This window comes from Aptenodytes patagonicus, chromosome 14 (genome assembly GCF_965638725.1).
Source record: "Aptenodytes patagonicus chromosome 14, bAptPat1.pri.cur, whole genome shotgun sequence".
NCBI classification, from domain to species: Eukaryota; Metazoa; Chordata; class Aves; order Sphenisciformes; family Spheniscidae; genus Aptenodytes; species Aptenodytes patagonicus.
This window is the reverse complement of record NC_134962.1, coordinates 2,811,393-2,836,796: the sequence shown is the minus strand read 5'-3', so window position 1 is coordinate 2,836,796 and position 25,404 is coordinate 2,811,393. Positions and strand designations below refer to the sequence as shown.

General features: G+C 45.5%; 1 protein-coding gene across 1 annotated transcript in view; it reads left to right on the top strand.

Moving 5' to 3' along the window:
- Positions 1-25,404, top strand: part of COL20A1 (collagen type XX alpha 1 chain) — a 52,735-nt gene that overhangs the window by 21,475 nt on the left and 5,856 nt on the right. The window contains exons 18-34 of the mRNA XM_076352148.1: positions 61-193; positions 6,468-6,610; positions 7,247-7,376; positions 7,679-7,735; positions 10,383-10,421; positions 12,353-12,491; positions 14,233-14,375; positions 14,755-14,864; positions 15,628-15,786; positions 17,819-17,896; positions 18,534-18,620; positions 21,114-21,167; positions 22,151-22,246; positions 22,745-22,798; positions 23,151-23,204; positions 23,532-23,585; positions 25,078-25,149. Coding sequence (XP_076208263.1) covers positions 61-193; positions 6,468-6,610; positions 7,247-7,376; positions 7,679-7,735; positions 10,383-10,421; positions 12,353-12,491; positions 14,233-14,375; positions 14,755-14,864; positions 15,628-15,786; positions 17,819-17,896; positions 18,534-18,620; positions 21,114-21,167; positions 22,151-22,246; positions 22,745-22,798; positions 23,151-23,204; positions 23,532-23,585; positions 25,078-25,149 — 1,602 coding nt within the window. The remainder of the gene's footprint in view (positions 1-60; positions 194-6,467; positions 6,611-7,246; positions 7,377-7,678; positions 7,736-10,382; positions 10,422-12,352; positions 12,492-14,232; positions 14,376-14,754; positions 14,865-15,627; positions 15,787-17,818; positions 17,897-18,533; positions 18,621-21,113; positions 21,168-22,150; positions 22,247-22,744; positions 22,799-23,150; positions 23,205-23,531; positions 23,586-25,077; positions 25,150-25,404) is intronic.

The window sequence follows — 25,404 nt, the reverse complement described above, 5'->3', positions numbered from 1 at the left end:
GCATGAACTAGCTTGGGGATGCCTGGGAATTCAACCAACTCATTTCTTCCCCTGCTGCAGCTCTCCATTGCTGGAAATGTGGCAACTGCTGTCCTGCCAGGCTTGCAGAAGAACACTGACTATAAAATATCCATCTGGGCCTATTACAAAGATGGTGCTCGAAGTGACACGGTTTCTGTTCAGCACAGGACCAGTAAGTGATCAGTGCTCGGTATCCACAGCCTAGGGATAATAAACAGGGCACGGGATGCCTCAGAACCCATCACTGACCAGCAGCTCAGATCTGGTCATCTTCAGCTTTGAAAGCCCAAGCCTGAATGTTTGAAAGTGGCTAGAGATATTTAGTCTTCCATCTTAAAGTGTTCTGAATTTGTCCTGAGAAAAAAGGCTGGGCAAACACAAATAGGCTGGTGCATCTTATAGGCATCTGGTAACCCTTGCAATGTGTTTCATGTAGAATACATTGCTTTTCCCTCCCGCTTCTGTAGAGTATATTGATGCAAATGAATTGGCTTTCTGTAGGGTGTTCAGCTGAATGTGTCACTGTGCTGCCTAATGGATGTTTCCTGTTAGTAAAATATTGCCCGTTAAGGAGGGTGAGGATTCCTTCAGCTACGTCATTGCTGAGCTGTGCTTCATCTGAGGGCACTTACAAAAATGAGAGAGAATCCTGCAAGCAGACTCTGCCTGGAAGCATTATCTAAATCTCGCTTTGTACAGGCAAGGTTAAAAAGTGGCACTCCCAGAGGTCCTCTTAATTAATATTGCTTGTATAATGGCTTTGTTGGCAGTGAATGGAACGCAATTCATTAAACTGCAGTAGTCCTCTCCTCCACCTCTCAGCTCTCAACCTCCTTTGCAGAATGAACTCATTTAGGCTGGTGTTGAGCTGATGAAGCTCAGAGTAAATGGCGATTGTGGAATAAGGTCAGTTTTTATTAATAATTCATAATAATAACAACAACATTTGTTTATATAAAGCTACCTCAGGCAAGTACCTAGGAGCTGCATACTGACAAGAAAAAAATAAAAATGAAAGCATCCTACGGGTATATAATGATAAAGGGACAATTAGAGCTGTTTAGAGGCTTTGGAAAATGAATGGCTACGTTTTAAGCCATGAATTACAAAATGTCAGAGAAGCTCCCTCAGCCCCCCCGCAAATGGCATGCGATGGTGCCCTTCCAGGCATCTTTGAACAAGCCAGTCCTTGCTGGCGTTGGCACCTTGGTGGGACATGGAAGGCAATTTGACTTCTGCTTGTCAACTGCTGTCCTTGTTCAGGAACAAGGATGCCTTAGGGATGTCAGACTTTGCCTTGCTGCATGAAGAAAGCAAAGCGCTCAAAGATATCGGGTGTGCAGCTGGGCAGCCAAACCAGAATCTCAGTGCCTGGGTGCTGCTGGCCAGTTTGCATGAGGAGTCAGGACAGTGCCACACACTTCGCAGGGCCAATATTTACATGTGCAATCAATGTCTTTGATGGTGATTCTTTCTTTTTAATGTTTAAAGTAAGAAGTGCCCGCAGGGAAGAAGTGGCACAGGAGAAGCGATGGATGATGATTTCCAGGAGGCAGTGCTGAGCTTGGGCAGTTCAGAGGAAATTTGTGGATGCCAGCAAGTTGAATAAGGCTTGTGCAATGGATGTATGGGAAGATGTGGCATTAGGCAGGACTCTGGGAAATATGGCTATGCTTCAAACCTTTACTGTTTCAAGCAAAAGCTACCATCTTGTACTGTGCAATTACGAGTGGTTCGGATGTCTAACAGGGTCAATCTATATGTCAGAGCTGGTGAATGGTTACTCATTCAGCCAAAGCATGGCAGTCTCTTACGGTATCTGGAAAACCCCAAACCCATGGTTTGATTTTTGAGCCCTCTCCACCCTAATTTTCATCATAAAATGAAATTCTGGGGGCTGAAACACCAACAAAAGCTACCTAGTTCTCCTCAGGATGGCAGACTTTGGGTTGCAACCTGGTGAATAACAGTGATCAGGCCGTGCTGAACAAAAACAAAAGTACGTGTTAGGAAGAGTGGTTTCTCAACCTCCTCTTTCATCATTGCTTTTCTCTTTTCCTCTCTTGGCAGCATCCCCTTATATAGGAATAGGTCAAGTCATGAAGTTTCTCTCAAAAATGTCTTGGTGGAATTTGCAAGAAACAGTGACGTTTAAGGGCAGTGGCTGAAGTGAAACTCAGCAGGAAGCGCTGGTAACACAAGCGTCTCTCCCCGTCCTTCATCCTCCTCAGAATACTTTCTTCTTTGAAGGTTAAGGGAAAAAATGCCAGGTCAGAGCGATGCTCTTTGCACGCTGGTTTTGTGAAATGGAATCACGTTCCTCCCCTGGGGCTGAGGTGAGAACACCAAGTTCATTTTATTCAGGACCACTAATCCCTCTCGCCCCACCTGAAACACCCATTTCAAGGCCAAGAGACCCAGCAGACACCAGTCCCTCACTGACAATAGGTCATCAGAAACATCATCCTCTTTTATAAAAACCAAACCCAGTCATCACTGTGATGTGTCATTTGGTAGGCTTGGGATGAGGTTTCTCTTCTTCCTGGCAGGCAGAAAATTTGTTTCAAAGTTATGGCTTGATATTTATCCTCAAAATGTTTATGAATTCAACTTAAAATGGCTGAATAGCTTTAGCTGGAAACGGAACAACAGTTTGAGACAGTGATATAGTACAGGTCCCTTCTTATCTTCTTATCTAGCTCAGCACTTAATGTTTAAGTTTTAATGGTGTAATTAAATATTCAGAGAGAGCGAGGGGGAGTAAAAATTACTTTTGGAATTAAGATGTGTAGCTGGAAAAACTCAGATCCTCAGTCTTTTTTAAAAAATATATTATTATTTATTTGAATATTTAACTATTTACGTGGAGTGAGATCATTGCAACTTACATAACTGAGATACCTTAATTTCATTCCCACCACCAGTGCCAGGTGGCCTGGGCGTCCTTCTAGGAGGAGGGCACCCCACCCTGTGACTGCACTAGCGAGGGAGGGCTGACAGCCACCTCTCTCCTTCCGCGAGCCTAGTCCCTCTCTGCCATTGCCTTACTTTTATAGGAGCCTGAAACCCAAGCAAAAACCTGGTGCCAAAGGGAGTGCTTTAGCTGCCGCAAAATGCACGGAGCAAGTGGAATTTTTTCAATTCTTAGTCTTGACTATGGAAAGAAAGAAAAAGTTTAGGATTATTTTTCAGTAACCCAGTTAAGCAAACCTTCCTCTGCAGACTTACCAAGAGGCAGAGCAGGAACAAAAGCACACTGATGTATTTCCCACGGAAAACAAAATTGTTACCATGTGCTTATCCACAGTTCTGATGTTTCTTCTTGTCTCTCTGTTATATTTAGACTGAAGTCTCATTTGGGTTAAGAGCTCTCCTTTCAGTACTTTACTATAAATTGTCAAGCGTAACAAAGTCCTTATCCTTGACCAAAGGTTCTACACCGCGATCATTTGTCAGATTAATAAACAACCTTAGTGGTACTTCAAACATATATAAAACTTTCACGCAAGCTAGTGGGAATGCGGAAGATGCTCTTTGGGAGAGGAAGCTGCTGGGACGCGGAGGTGTTGCTGAGCGGTGATCCTTGGAAGATGCTGGAACGTGTGGCTCTTGATCCTGCTGAGAAGCAGACAGGGACCTCTCTTTTGTACTGAGAGGAAGTTCTTTCATCCAGGTTGAGGAAAAGGAGCTTGAACAAAATAAAACAGTCACCGGTTTGTTCTGAAGGACAAGGATATCGGGGACTCTCTCTGCCACAGTGTTTCAGGATTGAGGCTGTAAGGCAGCGGTGATGTGAATGAGCATCTGAGGACGTGTTAGCAGTCCATGGTGACACAGGGGCTCTCCCCACAGCAAAAGGGCTGTGACGTGACTCGGGAACCTGGATGCAAGGGCAGCACTTTAAGATCTACTGTATATGTAACTGAATTTCAGCAGTATAACAAGTTATTTAACCTGTCAGTTGAATTATGCTGTCACCATAAACGTTTAGGTATTGATCACCATCCTTGCCCAGCTTAGCTCAAATCCTACCCAGAAGTTTAAAGTGAAGTTTCATTGTGTCCCAGGCTCAGTGGAGGAATGGTTACATGTTAAGCCACCATATCCCAGCTGGGTTTCTGAATCTTAGTTGTTTGCTAACATGGGCTTTTCCAGGCAGAGGGACAAATGGACCAGGCTGCAATAGGGCAGCCCACGTAGTACATTGGTCCATCAGACCAAGAACCACAAAGGTGGGGCCGGGAAAGAAGTCCCTCAGCTTAGGCAAGATGAGACAAAAATTTGTAAATATGGACTTGGGAAGATCTTCTTCACAAATTTGGCAGTTACCGCTCCCCATCCTCCCCATCTGCTCAGAAAGTATCTCTTGGAAGTTTCTGCCACCAGGGCAGAGCGTGCAAGCGTGTCTCATCCTCTTCTGTGTGAAGAACGAGAGAACAGTTGGGATGGGAACTGCTGCTGAAGCTGGGCTGAGCCACTCTGGCTGACTTTGCACTGAAGTGGATTACAAAGTGCTTATGTGCCCCATTCCTCTAGCCAAGCTGTGCCGGGAGCACCTCCAGCCTGGGGCTGATAAATGTCTTCAGGTTCTTTATCAAGCTCCTCAATGACTTCTTCCTACTAGAGCATACATTGCAGATAAAAGGGATTGAAATGTGGAGAAGCAGCTTCAACCCATGGCAGCGAGGGGAAAAAACATGACCTATATAATCATTGCAGATGAATATTTTGATGGAGCGGACTCCAGGGTTGTACTGTTATTTGCAAATGTGCCTGTGATGCTGGTTAGACCTGAGAGCAAGCAGCCTGGGATTCCTCCTGTGGAGGAGCAGAGGTTCAAGAGGTAATCGAAGGCACAGATGGTGTCCTCTGTGTCAGAGATGCTTCTTTGCTCCTGGGCAGCTTTGGGAGGTGACCTTTCCCCTGGCTGTCAGATCCATGCCATCAAATTCTGCTGGGCCTGGGGGCTTTCCAGAATAAACCCAACTCAGAAGACTTTCCCTAACTTTCCCTTTGTTCACTTAAATAGAGTCTCCACTTACCTCAGCTGAAGGAAATAGCCAGTGCAGCCAGCAAAGATGCAGACGTATAGCACAGCTCTAATAATAGAGCTGTCGAAGTGACTTTACCTCCCACACTTGTTTTCTTCTCTGCTTTACCTTGCGGTGATGCACAGCAACAGCCTCTAGCCTGATTCAGCTGCCAGCAAACTTGGTTCAGCTTCAGTAAAAGTAAGCTCATTTTATACAGAAAAGGGAAGGAGGATCAATGAAGATGCAAATGATCTTCATTCAACCTGTGCTCTAAGGTCACCCTAGACTTTGCTGGGTGGGCAGAAGCGCCTTACAGGTAAAACTGCAGAACAGAAATCTCATAGCCTGGATGTGTGTCCTTGACTGTCTTTAGGGCTCACCCATAATTTTTAGTCTCTTCTGAATAAAATGCTTCCTTTCCTCTGTCCAAGACTTCTGTGTCTTCACACCAGCATGGGTTCAAGGCCAGACACATGTATTTATGCAGAGCAAGACGCTGGTTGGAAACAAGCTCCAGGAGCAGATGACCCCGCACTCTCGAGCCCCTTGTTTGAACAGCGGATGGATTTAGCCCCTTCTGCCTTTCTCTTACTAACTCTCAGCCCCTGCTCAGAGAAATCACTCCAGCATAACAGCCTCTGTCGACAGGTCCAGTTTGCTACACAGCAGGACCCCAGGGAAAGAAATGCATTTATGTAATTAAAAATTGCTCAGCTTTGGTCTCTGGCAAACCCTTTTCTGGCTGATGGCGGCTCAGCCCATCACCTATTTGGCATACGGACGTACATCGCAGTGCAGGGCCAGAAAAGGGAGAGTAGCTCAGGTACGGTACGTGATCCCCTCCTCGAGGCTGTGGGTGTTGGTGTGAGAAGCGCTAGACAAAACTGTTGTGTGCTGGCTGCTCTGGGATTTTTTAGAATAATTTTAAAACAGAAAGAAAAAGCTGGAAAATATTAGAAACGATGATGGATTAACTTTGAAGTGTGATCCAGGTTTAACCAGCAATCAAGATGTTTGTCCAGCGTGTCTCCAGATCTTTGACAAAATTCTGTTGCAGTTCGGGTCTTTATGAAGGGTATCCTTTGGTGTTTGCCCATGACGTATAAAAAGGATCTATTTTCCTTGTGCTTCCAGGACTCTTCCCTACTTCCAAGATTTTTTCCCAGGTCCTAGGATTTGAATTGTTGAATGCTTGAGTTGTACTGTGTTGTACTTGGGCAATCCTCATCCCTCCAGGAGCTGTTTTCTCTCTTCCTTGGTCCCCAAGGTGACTGCTTCTGCTCTGAGTGTTGGTTAACAGCACAGCAGAGCACTGAAGCGTTCAGAAACAGGCTTGGAAGCAAGTGCTGCTAGCCCTGTTTACAGACATTACTACCTGCCTTTTACGCTGTTCACCTTTGATCCCTGCCACAGATTCCCGGAGCCCACCCACCAAGCTTTTCATCGACTCTGAGACCCCCACCAGCCTCCAGGTCCACTGGAACCCCCCCAACGGCCGCATACAGCACTACAAAATCACCTACAACCCTGTTTCTGATGCCGCTGCTCAGCAAACAGTAAGTCTCCAGCTCCTTTGCATGTGACGGGCGCTGGACCAGAGGAACGTGGGGACAATTTCATGCCCAGGGGAACTCTGCTCACTCCAGTAGGGCTTACCATAAGGATAGGTGGTTCGCAGGAGTACAAAACCAAATCTCTTCCTCTGACTTGCTGGTGTGTTGCTTTGTGAAAAGGACCTCCAGGCTTCTTTGTGATTAAGATATTTGTGTCCATCAAAGCTGCTGAGACCGCCGCTTTCTCCCCGTCCTGAAATGGGGTGGGGAATTCTCGGAGGCAGAGGGGTTGAGGATAAACCTACTGCCCTTCTGACTTAGGGAGGTTAAACATTAACCTTTTAAAACCCAGATTTTCTACTCAAACCCAGACTAGTTACCATGTTATTTGCATGGGGAATATTGGGGTCTTTACATGGGGAAATACTCTTCCCTTGGACATGGCCTGTCTGATGGCCATGCATAGCCAGGCTTCCTCGGCTTGCTTTCGCCATTGCCTGAACTAAGCAGGGATGCTGCCCTGAGCTCCACTGTCACAGGACTCGCCACTAGAACCCCTCCACGTAACTCTGGGGTGTGAGCAAGAGCTATAATGGGAAGCCTGCCCAAATGTTGGGCTCTTTTTCCACCCCGCTGTAGATCATGGCTTCTGGCAAAAGCAGCAGCGTGACCCTGCAGTCGCTGCTGCCTGATCGAGCCTACAAGGTGACTGTTTCTGCCATCCACTACACGGGAGAGAGTGAGAGCACATCCACAACAGGCCGGACGGGTAAGTATATCGGTCAGCACGTGTACGTTCTTCATAACCTTCCATCCATCAGTCTTGAGGCAATCTCTGTTGGGGCAGCGATGGCCTCGCTTGCGTTGGGCTGTGGCTAAGGCCAGGGTTTTGCTCAGCAGGGCAGACTACTAGCCTTGCAAAGGGAAAATTCTGCCTCAACTTCTGCACTCCTCCCGTGCATTATTTGCAATTCCAGGATGACCAGGAAGGGCTGGTGACCATCCAGGTCTCGAGCCAGGCATCGCCGTCCTGAGTAACAGAGCTGACGCGTGCATTGCTTTCTCTTTCAGCTCCTGTGTTGTCTAAATTCCCTTCAATACGAGGATTCGTTCCATCTAAAGCAGAGGGTAAATCACCTCCTATAAAGTCTTGCTTTGGGTTTTTTTGGTTTGTTGTTTTTTTTTTTCTCGGCAGGGCAGGCAGGAGTGGGTATGTCACTTCTTGACAGATGCCTCTGGGGACTGTCCAAGGACAGCCAGAAGTCACATAACTTCTTAAAATCAGACTGGCTTAGTAAAGAGACTGATAGTATTTTTAGAGGATTTCTGCACAACTTGACCAAAATGGAGCAAAGGGAACGATGACATGTTTTAAATTAAAGTTCCCTGTAAAGTCCCTTATTAAATTTAATGAGCAAATGTTCTCATATGCTGATATAAAGCAAACTATGAAATGGATTAGCGAGAAATGTTGAATTAACGGGGTTATAAAAAGTTGTTAAAAGCAAATATTAGAATACAGATATTGTGGCAGTAATGCCTTTCCTGTCTATTTGAAATGATTCTAAACAAAACTTCAGTTTTAACATGTATTGAGGGAAGCCATAAAGGAAGAATGAAGCAGATTAGATGAAAAAATTTTAGTTTGTACCCAACAAAGAACATATCAGACTAAGTTTTCAAGCGGCTTATTGGGGAAATCTACAGGTGTTCAGACCACAGTGGGGAAAAGTCCTGTGAACTTTCAAGTAGAAAACAATCCTCCCATAAGGTTGATGAGTCACCTTGTAGAATTTAACATAGCTGTTTGGCTATGATAGCTGAAAAGACAATAGGAAAACTATTAAATTCTGTATGTTTTATAAAGTAACTTTTTTTTAAGAAGTGGAGGTGATATGTAATAATGCTGGGAAAACTGTTTGATGTGCAGTAAGGGACTCAAATATTGACACGTCACCAAATTGTTGAGCAAAATGGTCTGACGTTGCAGGAGTAAATGTTTATTGCATAGTGAATAACTGCATTTGTCTGGGACGTGGGGAGAAAAACAAAAAAACAAAGAGAACAACCAGACAGCAGGAATCCTAGGCTGGAAAGTCTAAGAAAAAATCTTCAAAGCAGAAGTGCATACTGCCAGCGTCAGGGATCCTTACCTTGACTCTAATATGCTTTGTCTAAGCTGAGCGTTGCCAGATCAAAGAGCAGTGAGCAATCCAAGTGCCTTCAGCCTGGGAAGGAGGTGAGGATTGCCAGGGATGTCAGCAAGAGAGACCCGGGGGTCTGGGCAAGGGTCAGAAAGAGCTCCCTAACTCCCAGGCAAGAAAGTCAGATACCTGGTAAATGGGCAAGTTTATAGCCTGCTTATATGACTTTGGGGGGATGTCATTTTTTTTCTTCATCATACTTCAATTCTGAGCAATGCTTCGCCTTTCAGTAACTGATTTCTTAACTGATTTCCAAAGATCCCTTCAATAGTTTTATACCCAATTCTACAGGAATTATGGTATGTATGTATAAAACTATGCATCACGTTGAATAGTGGAGGTCATGGCAACTTGTAAGCCTTTGTGGTTTAACTCCTGGCTTCAGCAGTCCCATGGCCATCAAAGTCATAGGTTTGGGTGCCCTTTCTTTGATGTATGTCTTGATCATGAAGAATGGCATTGAAACTCCTATAGACTTAGGAATCTCAGGTGCCTTGGGGAGGGTAAGTTACCCCCTTTAAATTTTTTACACATTTTACAAAAGTTAGGTATGGAAAATTGGAAGCCCTGCTTTTCTGATGAGGTATGAAATGGCATTGATGCAAGAATAGCAATAGCAAGGCTATAACGAAGCCTCAATATAATGATCTGCTGGATTCTATTATATTGATGACCTAGAAAACCATTTATGAAATAGCCCATCTTGTCAAGTGTCCTTGATTTTCAGGGACATTTCTCATTTTGCGTCAAGCATTCCCTTTGTCCCAGCTCCATCTGGCATCCATGGCCTGGGATTTACATGGCAGCAGGTAATTGAAAGTAGCATTCGTGCGCTGTTTTCTAAAACACCCCCTTACGTGAGCCTTTTAAATGGAGAGTGCTCGTAACCATGGTGCCTCATGTTCCAGCTTCACGTCCCAGTCTTTTCTCCTCTCCTTTTTCTTTCTGTCCTGTGGCATCTTAGAGGACTCATCAAGGGAATTTCTGAAAGGCAAATTGCAAAACTTTGCCAAAACTCTTCGTGTTTCCCTAAAGAGTTCAAAACCCAAACTTCAGGCTGATACACATTTTTGCTGTGTGTATTTTGAGTTTCAGGTACAAAATTTGGAACTGCAGATATCTTTCTTTATTTTACAACACCATTAAGGCACATGTTGCAGTAAAAACACTGTTTCCAAAAAAAAAAAAAAAATCAGTGTTTTGATGTCTGTTTTTAAAGAGAAACTTGCAGAACATGATGCTTCCTTGTATTTCTTACTGTAAGGTGCCAGGTGAGTTAGTCAAAAGAAAGCGACCATGAAGATGTTTGATGATGACAGACAGTATTTTTATTTTTGTGATGGGCAAGCCAAGGAACCACCTTTATGTTTGCATAACATAAATTCCCTCTCTCTCTCCATACATATATAACCAAGGTTAAAGGCCAGGCTCTGAATTAAGCTGTAGAATATTCTAAGTTTTGCTGTGTTTTTCCATTGCTCTGCCTAGAGAAACTGTGTTCCTTTTGCTTCCATAATTCCCTACTGTCTGTTTTTCCCTAATAGTTTTTCCCTTTTATTTTCTTCTCATAGCCTGCCCCACCATCAGCTCTACTGAAGGCTCCGTACGAGGTACAGTAGCATATCAAGCCACAGTGGTGCTGGGCTGTGAATGTGAAAACGCTACCTGGTCTTCACTTTTGAGAAATATGCAAGAGCTGAGCGGGGGGGAAATGATTTCCCCGCCCTGAGGGAAAGGGGAGAATTCTGAGAACCAAAATAAGAAAATATTCCTTATCAGGTAGAAGAATATTCTGCACTAACTGAATTGGTATGCCCCTGCTGTTCCACCAGCTGTTGCTCTCAGCTGTTAGTGGCTAATGCCGGGATTTTCACTGGCCTTAAGGAAGCTAGGCTTCAAACGGTGGTTGAATTTCAAGAGGATTCCTAACTCATATAGGGTCCTTAAGAAAAACTCTCAGTCTGTCCCACGATCACCTTTGCATCCTCTAGAGGAGGTGTAGATACCCAAAGAGCGCTCTGCAGTCAGGCTGTACGGACTTTGCTAGGGCAGCAAGTTCCCATATCTCCTGGCTATGCCAGAACCCCTGTTCATGCTGTTGGGGTTGCTGTATGTATTTGTTACTTAGAAAGCAATTATTCCTGCTTATAAAGTGATATCACCTCCTTCCCAGAGAGCTTTGTGATATGGGTGAGACTGAGAAACCGGCTTCAGTTCTCAGCTCCGCTGTTACTCCGTGGCTGAGTCACTTCATCTTTGCTCCGCTCCCACTCCTGACCCTTGCGGCTCACGGGGATGTGCATCCCCGCCTGGGAGGCTCTCGGCGTTGTTGCCCTGTCTACGGATGCAGAAGCCAAAGCAATCAAATCATAAAGCCACAACAAATGTTGGCCTTTCCTTCTCCTTCTTGACAAAGGTGGCAGGAGTAGCCCATTTAGTTAGCAGCTCGCTGAAACCATCACATGGCAGATTCACAATATGATAATAATATGAGCATATTACAACATGTTTATAATTGTGTCTCAAGCTTTATTTTCAGTCTTTACAATATTTCCTGCACATTTTAAAGGAAGTTCCAATGCCAGAAGCTCCATATCAGAGATAAATGGCTCTCAAGTAGGTAATTTCTTTTGGCAAACTCCCTAGTACTGTTGGGGGGGGAAAAAAAATCGCCCTGGACCAACCCCCCAGGCGAAATAATGACTCAAGCCAAGAAACTGCAGAAGATTGTAAACGGTGAAGGGGTGAGAGAATCCAGACTGAAAGGACCACGTTGTAATGAAGTTGTAGCCTTTCCATTTGCTAAAGAACGAGCTATCTCCTTCATCCCAGCCTGCTGCAAACTCAGATAAACTAAAAAAAGAATCCACATTGCAAGATCTTGTCTTACTGAACAGAAAACTGAAATGAGAAAATGACTCAGAGCTTTAATGATGAGCTGGGAGAGGGAAATGAAGCTGCACGAGCCAAGGAGGCGATGTCAGGGGAGAATCTCTGTAGATCGCGTAAGGCGGGTCACCCCTGGGTGTCTCGTGAAAATAGAGAGAAATGGAAATGCTCATATTTTGAAGTTCTTAATTATTCTGACTCTTACATATAAGGTATTTCAGAGCAGAAATAATTCTCTCTCTGCTAGCAATTACTGGACGGATTCCATGTCTTTTGAAGATAATATTTTTTGCATCTAGTTGAAAAGGAGAAATTGTTGGAGTAACTTCTTTCTCATTCGTTATTCATTCTGGAGATTTGAAAACACAATTGTCAAAGTCTCCATCTTTAGTCTACTCTTCTCCAAGAGGAGGAGATTACAGAAAATCTGTACAGAGGGTACAGACACAAACCGTTTTCCTTGGCTCCCACTTGTGGAGCACACTCCAGGTTTCTAGTGAGTTTGCACAGCCTAGCTGATGTCCATGTTGCTATGGCGTCTTCTCCTATTGCCTTCTCCGTGCTAGCTAGAGGCTAATTCTACCCGCTCTTCACTCACACTTCTTTTGCGCTCTTTTCTAACCACTTATTTTCCTGTTTTTCTTTGTTCCAGGGTTTGATATGATGGAAGCTTTTGGCTTAGTAGAGAAGGAATACGCCTCCCTTAAAGGCGTAGCTATGGAGCCATTTGTATTCAGCGGTTCCCGTACCTTCACCCTGTTCAAAGACACTCAGCTCACCCAGAGGACCAGGTGGGAGCAGAGCTGTGACCAGTGTCATCCTCATCATCGGTCTCGTGCACACCCATTAGCTATGCTCACAGCAAAGGAAGATCACTGATTTGTGGATGAATGATGCAGCCCTACTGGCAACTTCAAAAAGAAATGATAAAGATGATGAGCTAAATCAAACCATAGGTAGACTGAAAAGAATGCCAGAGTATTTTTCCTTGATATATGAGGAAATTAACCTCTGACTTTCCTCAAGATGAGTATGGAATATGTCATGCAGAAGTGAAGGGGACACAATTCATTATGTTCATTATATCTTTTGTGCAGCCAAACACTTTCACAGTGAGGTTTTTCTGTTTTACAAAAATCACTTTTTCCAGCAGTGTTAGTTGCTGTGATGGACATAAGGATCATGTCATATGGACACTGCACCATTCTTTAGGCGTTCTGTCCACAGCCATGTACACTTTGGTGTGATGGCGGTTTGAGGTCACATTTTCATCTTCAATCCCTTCTCCCAACATCTCTGCTTTGGAGACAGATCTTTGCTTTAGAAAATATTTGTCTCATAGCTGCTCTCTGCAGCTTAGTCTGTATTGATGAGAGGGAATAACCACTGGCTCTGGGTTGTGACTTGACCCGGTTTCGTTGCGTACAAAGCTTCACCGCAGGCTCCCAAGTGGGCCAGGCAGCTCCCATGACCTCACTCATTTTTTACGATTATAAATCAGGAATGATCTGACTCCTGACATTCAGTACTACTTTGTTTAAAGCCTAATTACTGAGGCACTGGCTCAGTTTAATCTTAGTTAAAGAAGCAAAGCTTCTTAGAGTAAACAGAGTGGGGGAGATTCAGAGAACTCTTTGGTCTAAATACTCGGAAAATTATGGGCAAATCCTTTTGTTCAGCTGGTACATATGCCTTTCCAAGGACATTACTACTTCAGAAACAGAGAGGGAAATAAGAATCTGGCATTATTTATGAATCAGCCCTGAAAAGATGCTTGATGATTTGCGTATATGCCCATGCAAATGCATCCTGTTTCAGATTACAGATGTATTTCAGGCATAACCAATTTGACCTTCCTCATTGCCCTGTACCCTCTCGCTGCTGCTCCTGCCCAGTGTGCTCTGATGGGTTTGGCAGCGGCTGCAGAGGGAGCTGGGTCGTGCCAGCAGCTGCTGACGGTCATCGCTGCATGGTCATGAGTTCCAGCACTGAGCCCAAATTTTGCAGCTGGGACATGGGGACCTGGAGGGGCATTTCTGTGGGCTCTGTGCTTGTCCCTGAAGGGCGCTGATTCTGATTTCTGCCATGGCCTAAAGATTTACCCCATGATACATGGCGACAATTCCTCCTCCTTGAAGAGGAGACTTGGGGGAGTGTTTTGGAGCCTGGCAGGGATGTTCTGTAAGCTACCGCTGGGCTCTATTTTGAGAAGCATTAAGGCTGCACTCGCTGTGTCTTGGCATTCCCTGAGGCAGCTCTGGCAGTGATGGACTGACACTGACTGCTCCCCCCTGGATCTCCCCCCTGGCACGAGGGGAAGGCCCTTGAGGGCTCATCAGTCAGCACAGGCTTCAACGGCCTGAGAGAGGTGCACAAAATAGGAGCCAGGCTCTCTCCCGGTGTATCATGTTCAGCTCCCTTGGGTGAAGCTTTTCCAGGCCACCCTGCCCAAGAAACATGATGGATAAGTCCTGTCTGTAGGATGTTGCCTGCTTGAAGCCACTGATGCTTGCTCGGCTTGTCTCGTTCCAGCGATGTCCACCTCTTTGCAATCCCACCCGAGCACACCATCAGCATCCTCCTGCGCCTCCTGCCCGAAACCCCCAAGGAACCCTTCGCTGTGTGGCAAGTAACAGACGAGGACTTCCAGCCCCTTCTTGGTGTTAACCTTGACCGTAAGGTTTCTTGTTGAATACGTTAAATTCAGGTATTTGCATACATTTCTGTGAGCAGCAGAACTCACTTTGGTATTCACCTGGAAAGTTTTAATGTTCTTGTTATACCGCGGCAGTTTTGGGGAAACTTTGTTGTTGCTGCCAACCTTGCATTTTAAATGCTTCCTAGTGCAATTAAAAGACGTATTTTCATTTTTATTCTACTTGTAATATATTCTTTATTTTTATATATTCTTTTTCTTTTCCACTGTTTAGAAGCATTTCGTTATAACATAGGAAGTCTTTCACCATATTTAAGCCTATTTCTTTACTATTGTCCAGTATGTGGGTGAAATCAACTTCTCTTTTAATTCTGTTATTTGTCCTGTTTTCCCTGTAGCCAGTAAGAAATCCTTGACCTATTTCAATCACGACTACAAGGCTGATTTACAGGAAGTCTCCTTTGACCAGCAGGAAGTGAAGAAGATATTCTATGGGAGCTTTCATAAGGTCCTTATCAAGAGAGGGAGAAATGTGGCTCACGATCTCACTCCAGTCTGAGAGTATTATGCCATCAATGTGTATTGTTCAAAGTGAGGAGTGATTATACAAATGCTTTGCACCCAGATTGCTAGGGAACTGGCGAACCTATTTGATATGCTGAAGTTTATAATCGTAAAGAATTAAGGTTAATCCCGTGTTCAAAGTATGATTTCCACATATTGATTGCTTCCCTTTCTCCCCAGAAACTCCAAAACTGAGGGTTTTTTTGTTGAAGTCTTAAGAACCAGGAAAAATTGAAAAATCAAACTTTTTTTTAGAATTTGGGATTTTAGTGCTGGAAGGAAGAAAAAAAAAAATCTAGCCTTGTGAGAAAGCCACCTTATCACTCGTAACAGGGGTTTTGTTGGCCATCTATGTCCTCAGAGCAAAAGTATTCCACCCAAATGAGCAACGAGCACTTTCTATCAGTATCTGTAGGCAGTTTCATTATTCAGCTAGTTCTGAAAACTGAATTATTTAATACTACAACGCCAGAAAGGCTTCTCCCAAGGAAAGGTGAGGGGAACATCAGGGAAAAGTGCACTGTTGCACAGCAGACACAGCATATGCTGAAACTTATTCCTGAGCCCCCTTGATCCATTTGGTCGTTAAAAACACACCACTAGTAACAGCAGCAGTCTGGGAATTGGGCAGAAGGCATAACTATCTTTAAAAGACTCCCCCATCTCTTCGCGGAGCTCCAACCAGCCTCTTTCCACCTGCCGCCCAGGTGCACGTGGCCGTGAGCCACTTCAGGATCAAACTCTATCTGGACTGTAAGAAAATAGCAGAGAAACCTATCAACACCGTCGGCAGCATCTCCACGGCTGGCTTCATCATGCTGGGAAAAGTGACAAGGACCAGAGGACCGAGGAGTGGGTCTGCATCGGTGAGTCCCCAGTGGTGCGTGCTGTTGGAGAGCAGGGAGGCTTAAATTTGGAGCTGGGCAGATGGAGAGGAGTGCCATCTCGCATCATTCTCGCTCTGAATGCCTCCAAATGCTGCTGTGACGCACAACCGTGTCCTGATCCCACTGATCTCTGCGATTTTAATGAGCTTTCCTAGTGCGGTGTTTCTCCCCCTCGCCTCCTACCTCTGTTTGAGGTCTGTGATCAGAGGCAGCAGCATGAGTGTGTCCTGGAGGTGCTGTCAGCTGGCTGCATCGTCTGAGGACCGAGGAAGCACAGATCCCGCACTAAGGTGCTGAAGCAGACAGGAAGGTTTGGGAATTGCTTCTGCAAGGGAAGGTTGCGCGCATCAGCCCCCACCGAGTGATACTGGGAAACGCCGGTGACTGAAGGCAACGGGGCTGGATGCGCCTCAGTCTCCAGCGTTTTGGGGCTTGCCTATCTGCATGCAAACGATAGGAAAATAATCTTCAGTATAGAGGCTCTTTGTCAGCTGCTACTTGAAAACAAACAACCCAAACGCTCAGTGCCAGCCTGCGGGTATGTCCTTACTGCAATCGCACAGCACTGCAGAGGGCCCGCTCCCTACAAGAGGAAAGAATAAGGGAAAGTGTGGACTCGGTGTCATGCCGTGTGACAGCCCAGTGCATGGTCCTAAGGGCGAAACGCCCGTGTATGCCATCACTTCGCGGTCTGTTGCCATACTTACTCCACAAAACAGGAGTGTTAAATATGTGCAGAATAAGGGGCAAGTTCATCACTCGCAATGTGCTAGTGGGCCTGTAGAAAATCATTCATGACTTATGTGAAGATTTTACTCCTTGGCTCTGCTTTTAGATCTAGGAGTCCAGGGGAAAACAGCACATCAGTTGATTTACAACTTCCCTTGCCTCAAAGCAGCACAGTAAAAACAGTTTGTCCCATATGCCTCGCCAACTGCAAAGAGAGATGCAGAGGTCTGGGATATACAAGGGAAACAGTGGACATTGGAATTGCCTGTAAGAGATGGGGTCAGCTGTATAACAAACCAGGGGACAGTGGTATTCAATCAGTATTTACTTGTTTCCTAAATAAATCCTGTGGTAATTTCATCACAAGCCTGTGGCCAACAAGGCAGGAATCTGTGCTTTCCTTGTCCCTCCCAAATTCTCCCTGCTAGCAGCTTAGCTAGACAGATCCTGCTAAGTAACAAGCAGCTTCGTGCTGTCCCTACTTCCATTGCCTTTCAAGCCCAGTAAAGCTTCATGTCTTCCACAGCTCTACTGCCCTTGAGAAGACAGAGTGTCTCATTACTGGTTATTGTAGCACTTTATTTAATTTAAGATATCTTTAAATGCCGCTTGATCTACAGGGCTCGTCTATATCTGTATGCTGCATGTCACAGTCCCTGGGCTGTACAGCTTGCTCATTGTTAAATGCATGGAGTGGAAGAAAAAAAAGATGAGAAATGGTGTCAAGGAAAGAAAAAAAAAAAAAATCTCTGCCTCATTATTTTGCTTTGGCTTTGTGTAGTGTGTGCTCCTTTGTTACTCAGAACAGGAAGATGTGTCAGTTGTGAAGGATGTGGTGAGAGAGACAGGTTGGGGTTTCTTGGGAGGGGATCACATCTGTCCTGGGAAATGCTGCTGCCGTGTTTATTCTTAGCTCCATGCCCCAAAGGGGAGCAAAGCAAAGTTTGCGTTTCGCGTTTTGGTGATGCTGAAGACAAATTACTTGAGAGCCTGCCTGCTGTTGCAGGACTGTAAGTAAATCGGACACTTGGCTTTTGCTGGTGTGAAGCTGCTTGTTGACTTGCTTAGCAAGACACCGAGACCTGAGGGCTTGTAAAACACTCAATAGCCAGGGGTACTTTTCATGTTGTGGCTTTTTTGGGCACAATTATAGTTGGGACCATATGGAGGAGTCCTGTCAAATCATCACCGAAGATTATTTTTAGCACTTGAATGTCATGAGACTTGGTGATGGACCGTGTGTGCCAATGCTACTTTCTTGTCAAACTCTTTTTTTCCACAGTTCCAGCTGCAGTCTTTGCAGATTGTGTGCAGCAGCGTAGGGGCAGAGGAAGACAGATGCTGTGATCTCCCTGCACTGGTAAGACAAGAGGGACCGCTCTGCTAATTGACATGAAGCTGGGGATGATGGAACAAGTCCATGGCACTGAAGTGACACCACAAATTATTTTGATAGACTCAAGAGGGAAACCTTTTTTTTTTTTTTCCCCCCCCCCTCTTCTCTTGGGAATAACATCTGTGTGTTTCTTGGTAAAGTGAAAAAAACTGTGTTTGTTTCAAAAGGAAAGAAAACTCCAAATCCTGGTGCAGTGTACATCCCTCCTGTCATAAACTCATCTGTGACAGCAGCCCTGACAGTCCTACAGCTTTGCTGCCACCTCAGCCCCGAGTCACAACATCCCCCTGCTCTTCCTTTCAAGTTTTCTTCTCAACACAGAAAGTTGCTTTGTGGGGTGTGTAAATACTTAGCAAGGAGAAAATTCTCTTGCAGTATGTGTTATGCAAATTTCAGGCAGGGCTGGTTCATATTTTTTTGTCTAAACTTGTTATTTGACAGAAAAATAAAGCACTCGGTTGTTCACAAAAATCTCTCAGTGGAGTAGAGAAAATTTCTGCTTTTCTCCCACTGAATTTTGAAACACTGAAAATGTTACCTGTGATCCATCCCACTCCTGCTACGCAGCTGCTCATGCCCCTTTGGCTTGCTTTTGTTTCAGAGGGACGAGGAGACCTGCCCTACCTTAGCTCCTGCCTGCTCTTGTACTTCTGGCCGCCCGGGCTTGCCAGGACCTCCAGGGCCCCCTGTAAGTTCACCCTTCCACATGTTCCTTGAAAGCAGTATATTGCATGCACTGGTGTTGCTTCGTGTTGTTTGGGCATGCCAAGCATGAGGACAACACTCCTGGGGCTCCACGAGGTTTTAGAATCATAGAATCATTTAGGTTGGAAAAGACCCTTAAGATCATCGAGTCCAACCGTTAACCTAGCGCTGCCAAGTCCACCACTAAACCATGTCCCTAAGTGCTGCATCTACACGTCTTTTAAATACCTCCAGGGATGGTGACTCAACCACTTCCCTGGGCAGCCTGTTCCAATGCTTAACAACCCTTTCGGTGAAGAAAGTTTTCCTAATATCCAATCTAAACCTCCCCTGGCACAACTTGAGGCAGTTTCCTCTCGTCCTGTCTCAGGGAGCTGTGATGTCCCCCTCGTGCCAGGGCAAGGCTGAGAGGTGTCCTTGGGGTTTCAGATGCTGATGAAATGGGGAGACGGGGAGGTGGCAGTGCAACAGCTGCAGCTGGGAACAGGCTGAGCAGTTCCTGGTGCCACGTTAATCTTCTTAGGAGAGGAGGACAGGTCACCCTCGGTGCCTGCAGAGATTTTGTGGTTCAGAGGCTCTGAAACTCTTTGTAAATGAAAAAAAAAAACAACAACAAACCAAAAAACAGCACAAAACCTTCCTATCTGGTTTCTGTGTTAAGTGGGAACCTTATAAGAGTCTGTGTGGGACAGGAGAAAGGGGAGAGTGCAATTCTGTCTGTCCCCAAAGCTCTCTGTCTTTACAGTGAAAGTGTCCTGCAAGAAAACCCTGTAGGAAATGGAGGGGAAGCAATATTTGTACTTAAGTATGTAACATGCTCAGGGATAAAGGTCTGTCCTGGTTTCAGCTGGGGTAGAGTTAATTTTCTTCCTAGTAGCTGGTACAGTGCTGTGTTTTGGATTTAGGATGAGAATAATGTTGATAACACATGGATGATTTAGTTGTTGCTGAGCAGTGCTTACACTAGTCAAGGACTTTTCAGCTTCTCCTGCCCTGACAGTGAGAAGCTGGGAGGGGGCACGGCCAGGAGAGCTGACCCAAACTGGCCAAGGGGATATTCCACACCACATGATGTCATTTTCATGTATCTGAAACCAGGACAAAGGCAAATGTAATATTTTGCCCTATCCATTATGGATGCAGGAGAATCACCACGGGCTTAAATTGCAGGAGGAAATACTCCAGTTAAACACTAGGAAGCAGCTATCAAAAAGTTTGCATTTTGGAAGTTTGGGCAAAAACATTTTATTTGCACAAGGCAGCTGAAACCTGACAACCTGTCCAGAGCACCCCACTTCAACCACTCTGGGTGCTTTTCTCCTGGAAAATAACCGTTAAAAAACCATTGGCCTCCTTGCTCAAGTGAATAGGTTTCAGATCACCCCTTGCATTACTGTGGTTTAACTCTGAATTCAGTTCCACGCTTTGCAAGGAGCAGCGCCTCGTTGCAGAGTAATTCCGTGCTCATTCTGGTGGAAGTTTAATTACACAGCACACTCCACTATCACAGTTTGCTTCAATATCCTAAGTGCATAATTACCAGCTTGCATTGCCCTGTGGTTTAAACATCTCCTCAGTACAACTCTTTAAAGAGCAAGACTCTTTTAAGCATTAGAGAAAATACGGTTTTGACACGTAACCTTATCCTCATACCACTAAACCCTTGGCAATTTGCTGCCGTTACAAGAGCACTTGTTGCTATTTTTAAAACTCCAGTTAGCAAAATTATGTCCCACCTTGGATTTATCACTGTCCTTAATGTGTGTTTTTGACCAGGTCCAGCTGACTTCTGAAATGAGCTTCTGGGAGCTTCTGGAAGCACCTTTCCCAAAGCTTCCTGGCCTGTACTTCTTAATCCAAATCCATTGTTTTTTTAGAGTCAAGAATAGAAACTTTCAGATTAAGATGTCAAAAGTTCACACGATATTGGCTCATGCCAGAAGATTGGTTTCTGCTCTCCGTCCAGCAGTTATGCAGATGCAGAGCTAAGCCAGCTCCCCAGAGCTGGTTGCTGGCCCTGATCTCAGCGTGTGTCTGTTCTCTCGGGATGATATTATAAAAACCAACATAGTCCCAAATGGTTGTAGACATGAGCACCTCTTCTGTTTCTTCTCAAGTGTGTTCCCATGTTCACATGCAACCCCTTCTCCCTTCATTGTCTCAGGATGGATTTGCTGGGGGAATTGGAGGGAGGAGGTTGAACAGGTTGAAAGTTCCTCTCCCTGCTGATGGCGAGTGCAGCGTACCCACTGCCTGTCACGGAGGGGCTGTGCTGTCCTCTCTTCTCCCCTTTTCCACGTTTGCTGGATGACTTGATTCATTTTCTTCTTGTCTCCATTTGCTGCAAGCTCTCTGGGGCAGGAAACATCTTTCACTGTGCACAGCAAAGCGCACCAACTTCTGTCCCCTAGGCTCCTGGTTACACTGCAATAAAGATTATGATATTTATAACGGCAGCTTTGTGTCCTACTGGCAGGGCAGCCCTGGGAGGAGAGGACCGCAAGGGGAGCAGGGGGAGCCAGGACCCAAGGTGAGTCCTGATACTCAGCACTGCCGCTGGCTTTGTTTGCTTCAGGCTGTGTCGGAGATATGATGCAGGAGTGCAGACTCCTCAGTGCAGCTGGATGTGTTCATTCCTGGTCTGAGCTGGACTCCTTAGGCTGGGGACTGTCTCACTGCACCAAGCAGAGCCCAAACAGAGCCTTAAGGACTGACACATTGAGGAGGATGGGATCACTTATTATTAATTAAATGCTCAGTTAGGCTCATCATCTCAATTTCCAAAGCCCGATTGTGCTGAATTAATGCAACGTATGTGGCCAGCAATGTTCTCTGAAAGCAGCCTTGCTGGAAAATGGTCAGTCTTTGTGCTGTGCGTGTTCTGGCTGCCAAGCCTCCAAACCAGACAGATTGGTACTGCTCTGGGGCAGAGCAGCGTGAGGAGCAAAGCAGAGCAAGAACCACACGAAGCCTTCGGGAGCAGCCCTGAGGTGAGCATAAGGAATGGCTGGGTCTGAATCCCCAAACCCTGGGGCCTGGAGCAAGCCCTGGTGCAAGTGTTCACTGCTCCACTGATCAACACAGGGCAGAGCCAGACCAGCCCATTGGTCCCCTTCTTTGGGATAACATCTGGGAAAGCAGCATGGTTACAGGGGAAAGATTTTGGGGAAGGAATGAGAACGGGTGCAGATCTCAGCCATGGGTTAAGGAACAATTCCCTTTGCTTTCTGGCCACCTTGAATAACAGGAATGACCTGCTGCTTGGAAAGGCGAATCGTGCTTTGCAAAGCACCATCTGCAGCTTTGCTGTCTTCTTCCATGAAAGATGCACCAAAACCTTGGACCTAAAAGGCAAAGGCAGCTGAGGTTACTAGGGATCCCTTTACTGTCCTGACCTCATCTTGAATCCTGTAGACGGTTCGTGCTGACCCAGGTAGTGCAGTGCAACCCGTGTGGAGAGCAGGCACTAATTGCTTTCTTTCCTTATATTTGCTTTCATGTCTTTGGCTTTAGGGTGAACCTGGCCCACCTGGACAAGTAGGGCCAGAGGGTCCTAGTGGCCAGCAAGGCTCTCCAGGTTCCCAAGGAATCACAGTTCAGGGTCCTGTGGTATGTGATTTCTTCCACTGCCTTTTTTTGTCACTTGCTTTTTGCAGTTAGAACATGTCTCAGAAATGGGTGTCTCAATAAAGCCCCCAAAACGTGATCTATGTATTTACATCATCCTTACTAACAGCTGGACAGCTGCACGAGAGAGATAATGATCACTTTTTTCATGCTGATGAGGCCCTGCACTTAGTCATTCTGGCGAAAGACTGCTTTTGTCCAGACTCTCCCTAATGTGCCTTTAATGAAAACAGCCCCGTGGAATATTCAGGCATTTTTCTTTGCAATGATCATCATTGCTTGGCAAGGGGTAGAAGTGGAGGCTGCTGCGTGCGTGTCTGGGATGGCAGCAATCCCCATACACATGTTGTGGCTGTAAAGTACCCTGCAGCACCACAGAGAGCAGGAGCAACCTGGGATGTGGATGTGGAGCAGCAGGATGCTGTTTGCCTTAAAGGATGCTGCTGCATGCCTAACTATGTGCTTCTGTTTTAATCCAAGGGACCACCAGGAATTAAAGGAGAGAAAGGAGACACTGGAAGTCCTGGCATGCAGGTAATGGCAGACACCATTCCTTCTAATTTTCTCAAAGATTTGCCCGTTTATCCCAGTAACTACTTTAAGCAAGATTGAAAAGCCACAGAGTTGTTACTGTCGTCTGCTTGGAAACTGTCTTTCGTTTTGGAGTGTCATCACTTTCCCAAGGGAAACTGAGTCAGTGGGTGCAAGAAAGATAAACCTATCTGGAAGCTAGATATAATGGCATTAAAGGTGGGATAACAGTGATTGCTCTGTTTAATGAATAACTCTGTTTCTTCTTCCATCTCTTTCTTATGTCCCCTGTTACAAGATGAATTAGGGCAATGATAATCAGATGCCGACTTTACCCAGCAATTCTGATTTACAGGGCATTCCTGGTGTGCAGGGAGCTCCAGGCAGGGATGGTCTTCAAGGTGCAAAGGTAAAATACCTCACCTCTGAGTTCTCATGCATGGGTGCCTAAAATGCTACTGTGAGTGTACCAGCAGAGACCCGAAACGTCCAGCTCTCTTAATGCACTCAGTGCATTTTCACAAAGCCAGAGGGATTGGGGAAATAAAAAAAATGGGGTCATCTCAGGTTTGGCCAAATTTGACCAGGTGCCACCCTTCTTGCCTGCTTGGCAGATGCACTTTTTACTCATTCCTAGCAAGCTCCTGTTAAAAGCAGCACATGGAAAAAACACCTCACTGCTTACTAGGTCTCTTTGAATCCTCTCGTTAATAAATGATTGGATTTGGCTTTGCAGGGGGTGAGGGGACTAGAAGGCACAGCTGGGCCTCCAGGACCTCCTGGACCAAGGGTGAGTACTCACCATGAGTGATGCATATCGGAATCTCTTCCTCAGCAGTGGTTCCTCAGTGGTTTCTGCTGACTAGCTGCCACCCAGAGGTGTCAGGGCAAACCCCCTTCTTGGGGTATCACGGGGAATACCTGGCACATTGTGCAGATGTCCACTTTCCCTGCCACTGTCAGTGTAAGAAGAAAAACCTTGGTGTCTTCTGGCAAGTTCTGGGGAAGCTCTGACCCAGCAAGGAGATGCTTGTTTTGCTATCTTTGCTTTCCTGGTGCTACTGTTATTCAACTCTTGGTTGAGTTTGAGGTATATGGGCTTGTTAGACTGAAATCAGCAGGAGCTGGAGGATGCAGGCAGGTGTGAAAGGTTCCCCCCCCCACCATTTCCAATATCTGCTGCCAGGGCCGTATGTAGATAGATGTATTTGCATTCTGTTGTGCCCAGAACCTTAAGTTCTGTTGATTTACATCCATCTGCTAATTTGAAGGCACCACAGCCCTTCCAAGTTCTGTGAAACAGGTACACTTCACTTTACATGGGAAACTGAGCCAAATTTGGTTTTAGATGGTGGGTGGTGGACCTGATAGTTACTGATTCTCACTGCTGAACTATAAGGAATTTGGCAGTCCTGAATAGTTTAAGATGGAGATTGCTCACTGCTGTCTTTGCATTAGACCCCACGGCGGTTCTGGTGAAGTCAGGTATTTATGGGAACTAAGGTTGAATTCAGCTCATAACTTTGACTTGCTCATCCTGGGAAGATGTGGAGCCGGCAGGGTTGAACCTCAGCTTTCTAAATACGAGGAAAGCAGTGTAGCCTTCAGAGCAGGCTCTGAAAGCTGTTCTGGTGCTGCCTTGAAGACTTCTTTCATTTTCACTGGTCGGAAGAGTTGCTAATCTCTATTGAGCTTGAACGTAATAGGTGGAAAATTATAAAAGAAAGTATTTCTACTGCTTGGTTTTGGCTTATTTTTTTCTTCCCTTTACGGCTCCAAAGGGCACAGAAACTTCACAAAGAGGAGATGACCAAAGAAGGCATTTCCCACTCTCTAAGCTGCTGTTACTGTTGTAAAGTATTAGAGGCAAACACAGGTCTTAAAGGAAAAGGAAAACAACAGCATCGTATTAGGAGGCTGAAGAAAAGGGTTATGCTCTAGGCTATGTCTAAATCTGAATATATAATGAAGGAACAAAAGCCTTTAGGGGAAAAAACATTGCAGTTTGTTGGCAAAACTCTGCTTCGGTGGCTTGACTGTGATGAGACAGTAATAGGAAATGATGTGAACATGACTCATACACGATATACTCTTAACATTGGACTCATGGCTGGATGAGGTACTGACATAAACCTTAAGGCTACAATGCTCTTGCTAGAGTCCTCTAAACTCAAACTGCTGGTGCCCCTGGAACTGCAGGGAGATGTCAACCTTGAACAGAAAAAGAAGGTAGTTAGGAAGTAACTGGACTTTTATCTTTGTCTTGTAACTAATGTCTGCAGGGTTTCCAAGGAGTGACAGGCTCCCAAGGCAGCAGTGGAGAGAAGGGACCTCCGGGTGACGTTGGGCCAACAGTAAGTTTCTGCTTTTGGGTCTCAAAGCGCCAAGACAGGAAATAATTGAGTGGAAACAAGCTGTTCCCACAGCAGCTCTCCCTCAGAGTCTAAAGAATAGTTTTAGTTCACACTCATCCTTCTTAAGGAGATGCCTCGATATGCAAAGCCCAGGCTACCTAACTGTTGATAAAGCATTTAACAAATCCCACCTCCCTTTGCTCTTTGTAGATTCACAACCTACACAAAATCCAACATCCAAACAAATTTCTGGTG